We start from the raw sequence: 17,381 nt of genomic DNA, 5'->3' as shown, positions 1-17,381 counted from the left end.
GTGTAGCCTTCTGCATTGTGGGTCAGAGCCCTCCGAGCACACTAGCTAATATGGGCCCGAAAATTCAAAGGAAAGGGAAAATGAGAAAGATTATCACCTGAAATTCATTTTTTAATAGTTTTTACTTCAAAAAAATGCCAATAACTGAAGGGTCAAAGGGTCCTGGCTGAGTGCCTTAGCTGGCTGTCTCTGTGACTGTGACTCATGAGATCAGTCTTCCACAAATCTATGTTTAACCTGGCCTCTGACTTCCCAGGGCTTGAGGATAACTGTATGCAATGTTTTTACCCTTAAGCCATATCTATATCTATCTATATATTTAGCCTTGCCTTCAGCTGAATCCAGATTTATTTATTCTACTCTGTTCTGTCACATACTGTATTGCATTAAAGTCATATGGATATAAAGCATACTGTTTATATCCATATACTGCAAATATGTGATACAGGTTTCTGTCGACTACCGGTCTGCGTTGTGCCTGGGTGCTGGAGCCTTGGATTTCTTGCAGAGCTAAGGATGCATGTTTCCCTCTTATCTGATGCAGACTGTTGTAAGCCCCCTTTGGCTCATTCTCGACTCTTGCTTCTCTAGGTAAAACACTGGGTCACGGTGCTTTTGGGAAGGTGGTGGAGGCGTCTGCTTTTGGCATTGATAAATCTTCAACCTGCAAAACAGTTGCCGTAAAAATGCTTAAAGGTACATATCCCTCTGAGATTCTCAGAAGACTCCTCAGGGAACACGTGGGCAACAAGCTTCCAGTTCTCAGCTCCAAACGAGTCCCAAGTTCATTGTGTTCAGAAGGGAGTGGGTTTGCCATATGGGAGCAATTAGTCGTTATACAGTGGATGTTAACATGTAGGAAATGACAAGTGGGCTCCATGCTGTGCTGCTGATTAAGTCTTGTATTCCTAGAGGAGGAAAACAGCAGCTTCCAGGTCTGTGGGGTTAGGAGGGAAACAGATTATGGAATGTAATTACACTAGATAGTCTGAAATTGGATCTAAGCCTTCGATCACAGCCCTTCCAGATGTAGAACAGTTCAAGGGGCTGAAAAAAAGCAGTGCCAAGGGAATGAATTAGAGACAACTTGCTTCTAATTATTGAAATTAAGGAAAGCTTTCACCATTCGGCAGTGGGGAATGGATGAACTTGGAGACTGCTCTTTCATATTACATTTACATACAAAGCCTCTGCAGACAGTGCATGAATAAATGCATCAGCCAGTGCCTTGGTTCGTGGGTTGGAGGATTTTAGCTGTTCACATAGGATTTTTCAGAGGCACAGCTGATGCCCACTGAATGGCTTTTCATAGCCCACATTGCTCTGCATCACTGCTGCATGACAGCATTAACCCTTCAGTGCCATTAATCAGCAACTTCTATCACAGCATTTGCCTTCCTGGTGCTCTGCTACTTCCCATCTCTCTGAAGTGCCAAATCCATCAGTTTTTCACCTCTCTGGACCTCCTTTGAACCTTGTCTGCCTTCTCTGCATTAGCCAGTAGATCTTTAGATCATCTTCTCTTCTGCTGTTGTTTTCTCTGATCCATGCCCATCTCCAGACCCATCCCTGAAGTAGCCTAGAAGCCCCTGGTCCAGCCAGACATCCTTCTCCATCCCAAACTTACTGGCCTGGATAGCTCTGGGTTTTCATTCACTTCCATGCTGTGCTTCCCAGCCGATCCTCATGTCAACTCTACCCTGCCCACACATATTCAGTGAACTCTTTGACAGTTTCTCCATCTAGTTTTACCCTTTTCTCCCCCAGTGTGGCCAGCAGCCTCCTGCTCTAACCTGGCCCACCCAAACTAACATCATTCATCATGTTCCTGAATAAGCCAGATTCTCTAGTGGGAGTCAAACCATTCAGAAAAAAGAAAAAAAAAAAGAAAAAAAAAAGGCTCTGGAGATGTTTGCATTACTGTAATTCTAGCATATCTGTCATTTCCATAAAGTTGACTGGTATCTGTTCTGACTTGAAGGCTACATCTTAACGTGCTAGATTATCTGAAACATTTTGGAGGCTGTTCTCTTTAGATTTTACCAGGCATGTGTTCCAGCTCATGCCAGTGTAAATCAGGAGTGATGCCACCCACATACATACCCATCTATAAACACTGTTGACTGAAGAAATCTTGGGCTTGGAATAACTCCTTTATGACACATAGCTTGGTGAAAAAGTTGTTTGTGGAGAATTCTACAAACAGATAAAGAGGTTACATTTGTCACACTGAGTGATCTGTTATGTAACTATTTCTTCATTTTTAAATCTGAAATGATTTTGCTAAGGGAAAAACGGAGGCAACAGGACACAGCCATTTTGTTAAAATACATTTTGACCATGAAAATTTTGGAAAGAAGATAGAGGAAATAGGCCAGTATATGAACAGAATTCTGGCCAGAATTCTGCCTTTCTTAGCTTCACCAGCAAAAGAGAACAGAAGTGCAGTGTACCTGGCCAACCAGTGCTTTGTCACATGTCGAGTTCGTGGTTAGCACACAAATATGGTCCCCTCTGCTTTGCTCAGATGTGTATTTCTTGGGTCAATGAGATCTTGCAGGACTGAGATTCAGCAATGCTGTACATTCTCTAGCACATTTTGGGACCCATCTTACAGAGGTGCTGGATTCCTCCATCACCTGCACTGGAGTGTTGCTCAGTACTGTAGAGGAATATATTCTGAGGTATCATAGAGAAGTACTGCTAAACTGCACATCACTGCTACAGACAGAGAACATTCGGCTGTGTGCTGTTGTTGCTTCGAATGATTGTTTGTTCCTTTACTTAGCCTAGAAATTCAGTCCTTGCAAAGGCTCTCTGGTATCTGATTTAGGGTAGTTCTAATGCAGGACAGTAACCCTCCGTAACCCATTCTAGAGAAAGGAAGAGTCACCCCAAAGATAAAGTGGTATTCCACTTCATAAAGGTCAACAACAAACAATGAAGCAGCTGAATTATTATCTGTGTAAGAGTCTGAGAGGTAGAGATACTGCGAGTAACCTGGGTGGCTTTTGTTTCCAAGTATAAACAGGATCTTGCCGTGTCCTGTTAAAGATATCCTGTTGAGTAAAGATGATTTTTTCCTGTTTATCTTAAGCAGAATGTGCAACTACTAATGAATGCAAGGCTTTAATGTCTGAACTGAAGATCCTCATACACATAGGACATCATCTGAATGTAGTCAACCTGCTGGGAGCCTGTACCAAAGCTGGAGGTGAGAAATGCTCAGTAAATAGGGAGCAAAGAAGCAGCACTTGGCAGATACAAGGGCATTTCAGTGTGTCTGTGGTGGAGTGTCCAAGCCTCATGCACATATGGAACATGGCCACAACACATCAATGGCTTTTGAACATCTTCTAGCCACTGGTGTCACTTCTCTGTATTCTTTTTCTCTGTCCTTTGTAAGCTTGTCTGCAAAAGAGAATAGAGACTGCAGAGAGGCAGGATCCTTAGTTGCAGTTAGGCACCCAGTCCTCCACATAGGCACCACTGATCATTTCCAAGTTGCTTTTCCCCTTCTTCTCCCTATTCTTTCCTGCTTTATCACCAGGCCAAAAGGTACTTGAGGCTTCCTCTTCCCAAGCATTTCACTCTTGCCAGGCAAAGGCAGGCATTTTGCATAGTATACAGGAACCTTAGGCAGTCCAAAGCTGAATGGAGCAACAGCACAGATCTCCAAGGGGCTGAGCTGCCATGACTTGCTGTACACCATGCAAAGAATTTGCCGGGAAATGCAAACGTGAACCAAGGGTTCCAGAAATCTTAGGTCTTTGTCCCTAAAAACATCCCTTCCTTTCCCATACTGCCATACAAAGCATCCTTACCTCTTACTAGACTGTACTTTAACTTAGAGTACCAACCCTCAAAGATGCCTCTTAACTACTTACAATCGACCTTCAAACAATCCCCAATGGACAGATTTAAGAGAGCTGAGGACAAAGAAACCAGAGTAAAATAAGCAAAGGGGAAGGAGCAAGAGAGATGGTGCACGCATCTGTTATCATCTACGACTCTGAAGCTATCTTTTTCCCAGAGAAAATAGAGTTGTCCCCTAAAGCAGGGAAAAGAAAATTTCGGTAAGGTAGATGTGCTAGGATGCCAGAAAAGAAATGTTCCCTCCAGCAAGATACTCCCAGTTCCACAGGAGCAGTCAGCAACCAGCAGCCACAGACACTTCTGTAATCTGGGAGCCAGGAACGGGGAACTTGCAGGAATTCTTGCAGCACTGCAAGCCCCAGAAGCTTGTATGGGAGGATGGCCACCTTTAGCTGAAGGGTTTAAAGGTTGGGTGCATAAGCAAGTAGCCTTGGCTAGTAGCTGGGGCTTTGAGCAGAGAAGTAACAGTCTGAAGGCTGGTGACTCTGCTGTCCTGCCAGCGAGGTGGCTTAACACAAACATGTGCCTAAACCATGGCAGCATTATGAGGAGGTCAAGAGATTTTAACAAAAACAGTAATTCACCCATAGAGTTGTGGCTGCCTAGCAAATCCATTTCAGTAACTGATCCAATACTGTGAGCATCCATCCTCTGAGGAGCTTTTTCTCCTGAGAGTCCCTCTGCTTCCTGTTCTCCACTCTGCTCCATTCTGATGGATGAAGTATCCTCCTTCTTCCCGGCTAGCTGCTACCTCTGGCTGCAGTGGCTGAGCAGAGCAGTGCGGCAGGGCCTTGCAGGACACTGTGGAGCCTCCAGGCAGGTGCTGGGTTGTTTGTCTTTGAGCAATGCAACTGCAGACTAAAGAAAAATAGCCTTGAGCTCTCAAGACAGACACTGGGATAAGCATTACTATTAAAATGCCATCGCAGAATATGGTGCCTTCTCCTTTTTCGGTTTTATACAGCCATATAGCAGTGTTCCTGATGAAGACTGCCATTAAGCATGCCCATATATTATTTCACCAATGTAACAAGTAACAAATTTTAACACCTTCGCTGAATGCCTGATGTTAAGCAGTTAGAACTAATGTGTAGTACATGCTCTGCAATGAAGAAATAAAATAGAGAGAGGCCATGCCTTTTCAGTCTCTGTAGCACATGTCCGACCGGACCCAGGAGGCGGGCTGCAGTCCAAGTCAGCGTGCGCATTTCTGGCATCGCCAGAGCAAAGTGCTGCTTCGAGCCGTCTCTTTCCTGAATGGCCAAGTGCAGCTCTTAGCATTTTTCCTTTGAAGTTCAAACACATAAGCCTGAAATACGTTTCTGGACATGAAAGTAGTTGGTTACGATTGATAATAATGGATGTTTACATACATTCTAGTCCCATGATTTTACCTCATCTTACAGCTGATGATTACAAAGCGCAGTGATTGTGCCAGAGGTAGACAATGCCATTGTTCCCTTTCCTAATGGCTCACACTGAAACATAAAAGGATTTTCAAGCAGATTTTAAGAATATATGTAATTGTATAAAAGCAGCAATTGCACTGAACTCCACAGTGGTTTGCACAGAAATAAGAAAGGAAGAAATTGATAGGACTTTCCAGGCTTTCAAAAACTTCCCACTAAATATTTCTGCAAACTTTTGATTTAGATCTGTCTAGGATCCTGCACGCTTTCATTGCCTCTCTTGGCATCAGTTCCACCTAAAGCATGCAATTGTAAGGGCAGCAGAGAAAAATGAGGACTACTCCATGCTATGGATCTATGTACAGAGTAAAACAATGTTAATGACATAGGAGTGTGCATATTCTCATTTATCATTCCGAATTTTCTTTTGTCTATAAATAAGAAATAAATTCCAACTGTTAATCATTAATGGAGAAAAGTAAGAATCAGTTCTGTGTTTCCTGCTTTCCCTATCTACTACTGGTTGGGTGCTCCTGGAGCGCCAGTCCTCTGCTTCCTCATTTCCTCACCCATATAACAGCAATGACAGTATTTCCCTATTTTGGAGAGGATTTGTGAGGATAAGTTAACATTAAGTGCTTTGCCGTGCTTCAAAACTCATTTGACTCTCACTGTCTTTTCAGGTCCTTTAATGGTCATTGTGGAATATTGTAAATATGGCAACCTGTCCAATTACCTACGAGGAAAACGAGGAGATTTCATTGCATACAAGGTAAAACATGACAGGCTTCTCACAGCCATAAGGCAACTAGCAACCACAGGCCAGAAGTTGGGTTGTTTTCTGCAGTGGCACTGAGACAGTCTGGTATTTATAGATTCCTCCAATCATAGAATCACTTGGTTTGGAAAAGTCCTCTAAGATCATCCAGGCCAACCTTTAATCTAGTACTGACAAGTCCGCCCCTAAACCATGCTGCTTCCCACACCGTTTCAATTCATATGAGCAAGAAAAAGGACCCTTTTTCCCTGTAGGACCTCACTCCCATCCTCTTCTTCTCTAGCACCTGCTAAAGCATTAGTTGCACAGACACCAGCACTGCAGAGCCTTTGAGACAGAAAGGGAACTTCCCGCGATGCCAGCACGACCTGGCACAAGGAGGTCACAAAAAGTGAGAAACTGCTGTTAACTCAAAATGCAAGCCTGGTCTGGAGATCTGTGTTTGGTGCCACCAAAACCAGCTCCCCTACTCCACCACCTGCTCATTCCCATCTTCTTTCCTCTCCTTCCCCTGTCCCAGCCCCAGAGCCCGTGCAGCGTGCAGCAGACTGGATCACAAATATGGCCTGCATTACAACGTACCAAACAGTTTTGGTTTCCAAACAATTTTATCCATCCCCATGAACATTTGTGCTAGCACAGACTGGGCTAAGACACACAGGAAGTCAGAGGAGGCCAGAAATGAGCAGTGGGGAGGGGTGGAGGCTACCTCCTCACTGGGAAAACAGAGCACCAAAAGGGCTCTCGGATCCAAGCCCTGCCAGAAACTGGAGCCTCGCCAAGATGTTTTTTTTTTCAGATGACTCGATTATTGTTGTTATTATTATCATTATTATAGCTATTGTGTACAGGCACAGAAGTACATAAGGTAATTTGTGTAAAAGAAGGAGGTTTTCCTGGTACAGTCACTCAAAATTTGTTTCTCACCATTGTTTTCATGAATCGCAGGCACTGGTTACGTTTTGCTCCCCGGGGGGGGGGGTGAGATGGCTGCATTTCAGTGCACATCACACTCTATACCTTCAACTGTGATTTTTAGTGTGGTTTCCCAAGAAAGCAAGAGGTACAGTTACAGTATATCTCTGCTCATCTGTCAGTCTCACCGAGACAGCTTCCAGCTAACTTGTATGATGGAAAATTGGAAGAAGTAAATGGAAGGAGATGTATTAATAAATAGGAAAGCAGGCTTCATGAGTTCTGCTCTTCAGGGAACATCATGTTCCAGTGTGTACTGAGCACATCTCCAGAGGACCCTTTCTCCATATGCCACTCCATTACATATCTTTCAGTGCCCAGGCATTACGCGATCCAAAGCTAACAATCAGTTTGTGCCATTTCTAGTCCCAGGAAAATTCTGACCAAGCAGAGAAAAGTCTGGATGAGTCCAACAGCGATTTGACCGAACTGATCAAGAGACGCCTTGAGAGTGTAGCCAGCACTGGAAGCTCTGCCAGCTCAGGATTTATTGAAGATAAGAGTTACAGTGATTCTGAAGAGGATGAAGAAGGTAGAAGAAACCTACCTAATTCCAGACCTTTTATTAAGATTTCTGTTACTTCTTCTGCTGTTTCTTGGACAGCGTCACGCACGCTGTCACACACTTCACACTGCTTGACTTCTTCCAGAAATTGCAGATTCTTTCTTCTGCGTGTGCCCCTCTCCAACTTTCCCACAAAAAGAGATTTGCAGTAACATATGTATATAAAAGCTGCTCCTATTGTGTAGGAGGAGTAACAGCAATATTTTACTTCATTTTCATGAAGATTTGTTGGGGCCAATCTGTCCCCAGTCTCTCTGCTCACTATAAATAGTTCCCTTCACTTTTATCCCCAGATGTTGTTTTCCCCATAGCTAAATTTTGTGAATAATGTTGGGTGAAACTTTTTGAATCATCTGATGCTCTACCCCCAGGTCAGTGGTTCCCAACCCAGTAGAGCTGCAGCTCTGCAGAGAACTCAGGAAGCTAACACTGTTCACAAGCAGGACTGGGGTCATCAGCATGGAACTGGCACCAGTGCTGAAAACATTCAGGAGCTGCTGCCCCAGAGTTGTGCTCTGTCTGTGATCTCTCCTAGATGCCGAGGATCTGTACAAGCGGCCTCTGACGTTGGAGGATCTGATATGCTACAGCTTCCAAGTGGCAAAAGGGATGGAATTTCTCGCCTCCAGAAAAGTGAGCTCATTAAAACATCAGGGCTGAACCTCTTTCCTACAGTCATGGGCATCTGATATGAAGAAATCCAAATATGCTTTTGAGCCTGTGCAATTTGCTATTTGCTTTTGTAATAAAGTGTCAGAGATCACATTAGCTCTAGTGGTTAAGCAGTCAGCAGCACTGAAGGAGTTGTGAAGGAATATCTATCATCTTCTTGGCCAGGGACAGGAGTGAATGCAGATTGTAAGACCATTTGCAGAACTGCCTCTTAAATAAATGCAGAAAGGTTTCTTGTAGAGAAAGATCCTGCTGGTGTGGTCAACAAAAGCACTACTGAAAGGTGAAGAGGGAGTACACCACTATTTGTTCAGCATGACACTGATGTTGGAGAACATCAGCAAAGTCAGCACCTCTTTTGCATAGAAAAGAAAAAAAAATATGTTTGCAGCCTGTAGAAAGACTGCTTTTTGTGTAAATCTAACGTAATATATAGACCAAAATACACGCCAAACAGTAATTGCCTATGTGAAACTACTGCAGTCTCACACACTTCTGCTCACTGATGTGCAAATATGGCTGCAGCTGCTTTCTGATCTCTCCCAGATTTGGCACAGAATAATTAACTAGAAAATGGCACTCCCTTAGGCTCCCTGTAACCTTGGAAGTTACTTCAGACAGAAAAATCTGAAAACTAACTGTGATGCTTGGTTTGTTATTTTCTTTTTCTCTTCAACCTGTTTGGCAACCAAATTCATTTACCTTTCCACTTCCCAAGGAGGTCTCAGGCTTTCAGCTCTAGCGGAGGCCTGTTGTCCAGGCGGAGGCTCTGATCTTGCCTGTCTTCATTCCTTCACAGTGCATTCACCGGGATTTGGCAGCAAGGAACATCCTCCTTTCAGAGAACAACGTGGTTAAGATCTGTGACTTTGGACTAGCCAGGGATATTTACAAAGACCCTGACTATGTGCGGAAAGGAGATGTAAGTGGAAGAAACTTGAAATGCTGATCTCAGATTTGTATTCCCCCAGGACTTGAGCAGATCACTAACAACACTTCTGGCAACGTGTTCTGTCTTTTGCATTCTCAGGCAAGACTTCCACTCAAATGGATGGCTCCAGAAGCTATTTTTGATAAAATTTACACAACACAGAGTGATGTATGGTCTTTTGGAGTGCTGCTATGGGAAATATTTTCCCTAGGTAAGAATGGTTTAAAACCTTTTTTTTCCACTAATTTATGGCTCTGTTGCTATGAAAAGCTTTTAACAAAAGATGGTAAGGTGATGCCACGTTTCTGTTCCAGTTAGTACAATTGCACGGTGCCTATCAGGTGTAAAATAAAGTCACTGGGCTGAAGTCAATGCAAATTGCATCTGGCAAAGTACATGAAAACAGTGAATACCAGGGAGCAGAAGCAGGAATAAAACAAATCCAAAACACTGGACCTGACATTTGCAGTAATTGAAACCAACAGAGCACTGTGATAATGCAAGCCTCTGTTGCTCAGGAGTGAAATATTTCTTTGGGAGCAATGAAAAAGTTCCCCCATCAAACTGTATTTTCCCCTAAGCCAGCTGCTTCAGGAAACCACGCAGCCCAGAGGCTGCAGAGGATTACACCACTGTTGACGCAGTGGGTCTGATGCTGCGGGTGGCAGACCAGGAAACCCAAGGGAGTTTGCCCACAGGACATTTTATCCCAGCTTGGTTATCTTCCCCACAAAATCCAAGTCAGATTTTAAGTACGAAAAATGTATTGGCAAGAGCTGCCATCAGGTTGATCTGAAAGCCAGGCAGTGCTAGACTCTGCGTAAGGCATTTTGGCAGCAGACAGGTAAACGCATACTTCTCTGGCCATATCATTTGCAAGCCACAACGTTTTTGAGAAAAATAGTAACAGCATTCTTTATACACTGCAGATTTCATCTTCTGGTGCTGTTAGAAATCTCAGCCTCACTAAGATCTGGTTACTGTACAGCAGATAAAGCCCTGAAATTTAGACAAGCAGTCTTGCAGACAGTGGGATTTTACTGCTCTCAAATTCTCCTTGCGGAGTGGCAAGTCCTGCTTTCCTGAGGGAACTCAGGAATGCCAGCTCTGGCTTCCTGATCAGCATTCGCAGACAAAAGAAAACAAGGAGCACTGTCAACTTAAGCTGCTGAATCTTAAAGCTAACTGTAATCTGCTACCTTTGGTCCACCGATCAGCTGCAGTTAATGATGAGGCTTAAGATGCCAAGTCGAGACCTGGCTGCAAAGTCTGGAGCTATTTCTAACCTGAGATTTATTCAGGGCTGTTAGCAAGGAACGCAACCTGGTTCCAGTCCAAGTCTTTGATTTGGACTTTTCTCTAGTTTATATCAGCATGCAAACCAGAAAATTCACACCCAGCTGGTTAAAACAAGTGGCAGGTGCTGCTTTCCCCAGAGTTCAGTCCTATTTATTTACAGCTTTGTTACTTCGGTGTAACACTTCATGGCTCCGTAACAGCATCACCTGCTGCGTGTGTTTTGAAGAGCCACAGAAAGATGAAGCTCCAGAAGCAGGAGCCATGCCCCAGCTCTGACAGATGATTACAGAAGATGCATTATTAGCATTAGCATGCAGAGACACGCTCAGAGGGGACAGTCTCTCCATTGCGCATCTCCAAGGAAGCGACTGAGCTGAATAGCAATGAGTGGCCAGGCCCACTTCATAAGGCAAACTAGTTATGCCATTCCCAAAGGTCCTGGCAGTGTTTAACGGATGTGAACTTTGGGTCATCTGGCCTTTAATACCTAAGACTAATAAAAATTAAAATATATTCACTGAAATTCATCTCTATTTATAACTGTTGGGGAAAAAAAAATCATTTATCTGCTTGCTTTTCATCTTAGATGGCCTCTTTTCTTAATGAAGGTGCTCACTTGGAACAATGGGCTGTCCTCTTCTGAGTTGAGGGGAATTTACTCAATTACTCCGAGGGCTGCCATCCGCAGGGCAGCCTCTGCCCTCCCTGTGACGTAGATCACAAACTACTTTCTTCAGTCCGTGGCACAGATTCAAAACCAAGTCGTTTTCTCTAAGAGGGTTTTTCATGCAGATCATCCAGGCATGCCTGTGGCTTGGCACCACTCACATCTGCCGCTCACATGATAAATATTTAATTAAGGATTTGTGTCACTGATTGAACTCTCTTATATAAAAGTTTTACAGATCACTGAGAGCCAAGGGATGGAAAGTTCTTTGTCGTTGCTACAGGGTGTGTTTGGCTCCCACTTACAACCACTGCTTTTTACTGGGTTCCACAGGCTTAGCACCCTGCAAGCAAGGAGCAGACAGAGATTAGCAAAAGGCACAGCTGGTTTGAGTGGGGGTGCTGTCGGGGTCAGAAGTTGAATGAAGCACGATACGCTTCCCCTAGAAAGGCTGGCAGACCTGCCCCATGTCGGTGGTACGCAGGAAATCAGGGCTGGGGGGGCTGCCAATGTTGATCTGGGACTGGGTTTGCACTGGGGTTTGCTTGATTTAAATGGGGTCAGCACGGCTCACGTCAGGCAGTGCCAGCAGTTTCTCATACATGGGGAAGGCACTCACATGGCACTCTGCAGAACGCTGTCGTCCCTCGGAATTTAAATGTGCAGTGTTCAAAAGGCAATCAGATGTAATTACATAAACAAGCGGTGCCTGGTAGTATAATATCAGCATCTTATTATCCTACTAAAATAAAACCAAGATCAAAAGAGTGCTACTATATCCAATGCATGCCACATCTTTGAGCATTTTGAAACAGATTTTCCCCTAAGGAAAACATCGTGTTTAGGCCTTATACCATATGTTTCAGCCTACATTTCTTCCAAGCTGTCTCAGCATCCCAAACCCGAGTTATTACGTAGTTCAGATGAAGTGCAGTGGTGAATGGAGGTGGAAAGGGAGATTTCCTCCCTTCTAAGATCTGAGTTGCCTCCAGCTAGGAGGAGGCCAGCAGTAGTCAACGTGTAAACTACCAAAAGATTTTGCAATCAAAAGTAATTTGCAATTGCCTTCCCTGTACTTGCTCACCCCAACACGTTGCTGTTGAGAAGGTCAATGACGTTATCAAAAAAAGGTAACTCAAGACTGCCAGATCAAGTGGCGTTTTTGATCTTGAATGGGAATTCCCCATTTCCACTGTGTTGCCCTCAAGGTCTCAGTCCCAATCACTGTATTTGCAAGACTAATTCTTGTCAGCAATTATTATGATCATAATGACAGGCCAAAGACAAAACTAGGAAGGAAACTCAAGATGCAAAGCAGAAATGATGCTCCTGACTATTTCTAATCTACATAACTTCAGGAAACACTCTTGATACTGTGCTCTGACACTTGCAATAAAGGCATTTCAGATGTGCTGAGGCTAAGTGTCCCTGAGCTGTGAATGTCACTGGAACCTATTTGCTGTGTTGAGATGCTCTCTTAGGAAGCTGCCAGGATTTTTGTCCCCCAGTGCGTAGTTTTGCAGACTGAGCGGTCAGATTCACAAAGTAGAATAATACTGGAAACAGCCACATTTTGGCACCCTCTTCACTGCCTTCTTCCAAAAGACTTCTGCTGGGCTTGTTGTGCCCCCAGGTGCACAGCACACAATGGTGTTTCCAGACTGGGGAAAAATACACAGGAAATAAATACGCAGGAATGTTGTAGACAGTAAATCATATATAGATCCCTTGAGGGCTGGATACAGATCCAGATTCCATTCAATCCCCAACGTTAAAACTTGATTAAATTTTCTTCCAAATTCACTATCCAGCCTCTAGGATGCCAAAATGTGAAAGAGAAGGGTTGTACTACATCTGAAACCTTTGCTGAGGAGGAAGGGAGGAAATTTTACACATCTTCCAGGCAGATCTACAATAGGTTCAGTAACCTTTCAAACTTCAGTGCAGACATCTCTCAAATTGTACCTGTGAGGTCCAGATTACTCAGGTGCCAGAGCACTTTCACAACTTATATGTTCATTCCCCTTATTCATGGTGCATTGTAAAACGCAGATGTCATACAACAAAGATCACAACCTCTGAAAGGCCCCCATTCTCTCATTAGTTGCAGAGAAAGCAGATTCATTGATTATTTCTCTGAAGATAACTATTTACGCAGGAATGTGAGATAAATCTCACTCCTTTTTGATGGCTGGTAGGCCAGCTTTAGTGCAAGTTAATCTGCTACTACCAGTCCCTTTCCAGAAGCCTACCTCTCAATTACAGTTGCCACAAGCTATTCTTCCCGGTTTCACACTAACATTTGAGTGGCCCTGCCTATATTACAAATTCAGAGGAGGCAGCATGACTGAAATCCCAACCCCTTCTGTGTTCTAGCTTCTTTTGCTGTCAGAGTCTAGGTAAACACGAATTTTCAGCAGATATCACTGATGTGTGTTTACATCACTGGAGCCTCCTCCTTGTTTCTCCCATCAGGTGCCTCACCATACCCCGGAGTGCAGATAGATGAGGACTTTTGCCGACGGCTCAAAGAAGGGACCCGGATGCGATCTCCAGAATATTCCACTCCAGAAGTGTAAGACCTCCTGCCTTTGTGTTGAGAGTTGCTACATGTCATTCAAGCCTCATGAAGCAGATTGTATTGAAGTGTGGAGGAGGAAGGAGACCTCATTGCATGACAGCTACATATTTTGCATTTTGTTTTCAGAAGCATTGTAGTTGTGCATGCCTTGGGTATCCTGGTACCACAGATGAATTCTAACGAAAACACCAAATCAGCTTGACCTTTGCCAACAACACAATTAACAGGTCTTCCCAAGTCAGTTGTAGTTCATGAATCTCAATTCAGGAGACTGCTGTGTCTGACTTATTTCCAAATCTGAGACAGGAACTAGGCATTCGTAACTGCAACTTATTTCAGCAAAGTCGGTGGGGCCTATAGGTCAAGTTTAAAGTTAGGTGAAAACAAAAAGCCTACAGGCTTATTTGAAACATGGAAATATGGATGGAAAAAACATTCCACATGAAACTATAGTAGAATTGCAGAACATGGAGATCTGAATGTGTCTTAATCCCAAACTACCTAAATGATGACCAAAACAAGCAGTAGCAGAAAGAAACAGTTTGGGAGCAAGCTCTTATCCTTCTCTTAACACCTGTGTTTTTTCTCTAGCTACCAGACGATGCTGGATTGTTGGCATGGAGTGCCCACAGAGAGGCCTACTTTCACTGAGCTTGTGGAGCGTTTAGGAGATCTTCTTCAGGCCAATGTGCAGCAGGTAGAGCAATACAACTCTTTCTTCAATGGCTGTGTACCTGTATAGATGTGGCTGCGTGTGGCCATGCACGTACTTGGACACAAAGCACGGACTATGCTGAGCAGTAATACTAGATTGGGCTTCATAACAGAGGTTGCAAGGAATATGGCTGCTGGAATGAGTAAATAAAATGTTAATTATTCAAAGGGGATTATAGTTCAAAACCAGAAGTTTATCCATACCTAATAAGAGAAACTTACGGTACATTAATTAAAAAATAGGCTCAGTTGCCCCTTAGAGTAACAACGGTGCTTTATCTCACAATTCTAATTAGATTCCAATATAGTAAGCTGCCAGTTGGTATGAACTTTCTCTCTCATTTTCTGAGCTTACGTTCATCAGTGCTCTTAGGAGCTTTAAAAGGATGTAGTTTAAAGCTCAGAAAGTCAATTACATAATTATTGATTTCGTAATAGTTCAATTGGTTTCCTTCTTCACTAAAAGCAACCAGACCAGTTATGTAACTGTCAATTTAATTTAAGAAGAAATCAAACACTCCCCTCCAGCTCCTTCCTGTTTGTAAACAAATTTAGTGAAGCTAAGTTGAAGAGGGCCCAGTTTGCAATATGAAGAGCTTGTGAGTTTTATCCTGGAACCAAAGTAAATTAACGAGACATAAAAATCATGGCAAGGGAATAGGGCACTAAATTGGTTCTCAGAATTAAAAGAAATAAGAAAGCAAAGGGAAACTTGCACAAATAGTTTTAAGACTTAGTCATTTCTGAAGATTTCTACAGTGGTGTAAAGGACAATGCAGGGTTTATTAAGATGTGACCTGAATTCCATTAAACTTGCTGTAGCAATTCCTTGTAAGGACAAGAAATAAGATCCTTTAAGGCTACCATTTTAAGGAATGGCTCTTACTACGCTGCAACTCCTTAAGTTGCAGATGAGCAAAAAGTCTAGAAGTAAGACAATATTCTTTTACCAATTCCAAATTCTGTTCAAATCACATCAGCCCTGGGGACTTTGTGACTTCCAGCCACTCCCTCCCTTCTCCCAGACATGTGGCTTAAACTTGGTTTGAGGTGTCCCCAAGACTGGCCCCCGGGAACAAGACACTGCAGGGCCATCTGGGAGGGACATTTACAAGTTTTAACTGGAAAGCTACAGACAATATTCAGCCATTTTATGTCATAGATTACTTGAAGTGAACCATTTTCCTCATACAAAGCCTTCTATGCAGTAAATGTTGGAGAAAGCTACACATTTTAACTTACATGGGTTGTGAAGAACATCAGTGAACACCTTACACAAACATCATAAAGTTAAAATAAAATACATTCCTCTCTCAGTGTAAAGCCCTGTTTCATATGATAACCTTTAACATCTGAGATGCTGTACAAGATGGATTTTACCCGCTTTGTGTTCTTTTGTGTTACTTATTATATAGGATGGGAAAGACTATATCCCACTGAACATCACGCTGTGCCCCGATGGAGAGTCTAACTCCAAAACTTGCCCCGTGGAAGAAAATTTGAACAACTGTGTCAATCGCTGGAGTGCCGTGGAAACTGGGTAAGAAAAATATATGGGCGAGTATGGGTGAGGGGCAGAGAGAGAGAAACAAAGATATGATATAGCTGGGCACCGTTTGTTGTCCTCTCTCTGTATGCCTGCTTTAAAGGAGTTGGACAGGCACATTTGCCAGGGCATCGCTTGTTAGTTACAAAAGAAGAAAAAGGAAGACTGGTATGGGAAACTGAGCCGTGTCAGGGATGTTAACTGAGTTACCAACCAGGGTTTTATGCTGACCCCTCAACTTTCTTGCTTTCAGTAACAACAGCAAGAAGCGACCACTGAGTGTGAAGACATTTGATGAGGTGCCAGTGGAAAAGGAGAAAGTGATACATGAGGTAAGGGAGGTGATTGCATCCTTCTCCAGCAGGTTCACAGATCACTTGTCACAAGCACCACAAACAGTTAGTAGAGCTTTTGAAATGTGTTTGGTAAGAAAAAGCTTTAAATCAATCAGAAAATTTGGTCCTAGCATCTCACACATAGGTCTGTGTGACAACAGAGGAACCTGCATTTAGATGGACAAACAATTTAAAGAGAAGCTCGTGCATGATTATCCTGGCTTTGATCAGGTTAAGGAGCTTTACCTTACAGCTAAACAGGAATTTATTTCAGCATGTTTTTGATTTTGTTTCCTGTAAGAAAATGGCAGCTCACTGAGAGGGCCCCTTTTGAAGGAAATGTGTCCAGAAGAGATTCTGGCTGCCTGACACAGCCAATAACTTGCTGGTGAGGGTGCTTAGTTCAGGAAAGACAAGACCAAGATTCAAGATCCTGCTTTACTTGATTCAAAGGGCTTCTACTCTGGATTTTCCCCACCCTAGGTGGACATATTTATTGCTAGCTTAATGGCTCTCTGCAGGTGGGCGGGTATTGGTTTCATTTGCACTCCAGTGGAAAACAAAAGCCTGTTTCATTGTGCAATGATGGTTCAGCTTGTTGCCTTCCCCCGAAATTACGGTTTCCAAAGGTGGAGGTTATTTTCTGTTTGACTTCCTTATTTAAACAAAACAAAACTCATAAATGTCCTCTACAGTTCAGTACCCATGGGCTGCAGTGCCACACGCACTCAGCGATCCTATGTCACTACGGACAGCCCCTTGTAATGCGTGTTTGAAGCAGATAGAAAATGGAAGAAATTGGATAGAAATGGAAGAAGGCATGCATCAGCTGGCTAGGAGCAGAAACAGGAAAGAAGGACGCGTGCAGCTTTATAGGAACACATCAGTCTGTCTGCTCAGCTGCTCAGGGAACAGTCCCGCACCCTCCAGCTACTGCTCCCCCTTGAGCAGCCAGCCCTTCCTCAAATCGGCTCCCTTGGGAAGGGTCAAGTCTCCAGCTACAACCTGTCCTAGACATATTTCAGGAACATCT

General features: G+C 43.4%; 1 protein-coding gene across 2 annotated transcripts in view; it reads left to right on the top strand.

Moving 5' to 3' along the window:
• Nucleotides 1–17,381, top strand: part of LOC101797327 (vascular endothelial growth factor receptor kdr-like) — a 131,562-nt gene that overhangs the window by 97,656 nt on the left and 16,525 nt on the right. Inside the window, exons 18-28 of one of the 2 annotated variants that reach the window (XM_027465515.3) lie at nucleotides 592–696; nucleotides 3,101–3,214; nucleotides 5,969–6,057; nucleotides 7,405–7,570; nucleotides 8,139–8,236; nucleotides 9,075–9,197; nucleotides 9,306–9,417; nucleotides 13,648–13,747; nucleotides 14,345–14,450; nucleotides 15,883–16,007; nucleotides 16,267–16,345. In XM_027465515.3, coding sequence (XP_027321316.3) covers nucleotides 592–696; nucleotides 3,101–3,214; nucleotides 5,969–6,057; nucleotides 7,405–7,570; nucleotides 8,139–8,236; nucleotides 9,075–9,197; nucleotides 9,306–9,417; nucleotides 13,648–13,747; nucleotides 14,345–14,450; nucleotides 15,883–16,007; nucleotides 16,267–16,345 — 1,217 coding nt within the window. Of the gene's footprint in view, nucleotides 1–591; nucleotides 697–3,097; nucleotides 3,215–5,968; nucleotides 6,058–7,404; nucleotides 7,571–8,138; nucleotides 8,237–9,074; nucleotides 9,198–9,305; nucleotides 9,418–13,647; nucleotides 13,748–14,344; nucleotides 14,451–15,882; nucleotides 16,008–16,266; nucleotides 16,346–17,381 lie in introns of both variants that reach the window. The other variant, XM_027465514.3, reaches the window with a different exon arrangement.

The sequence above is a fragment of the Anas platyrhynchos genome, chromosome 10 (genome assembly GCF_047663525.1).
Source record: "Anas platyrhynchos isolate ZD024472 breed Pekin duck chromosome 10, IASCAAS_PekinDuck_T2T, whole genome shotgun sequence".
Classification (NCBI taxonomy): Eukaryota; Metazoa; Chordata; class Aves; order Anseriformes; family Anatidae; genus Anas; species Anas platyrhynchos.
The sequence above is the reverse complement of the archived record's forward strand: the minus strand, read 5'-3'. Positions and strand labels throughout refer to the sequence as shown.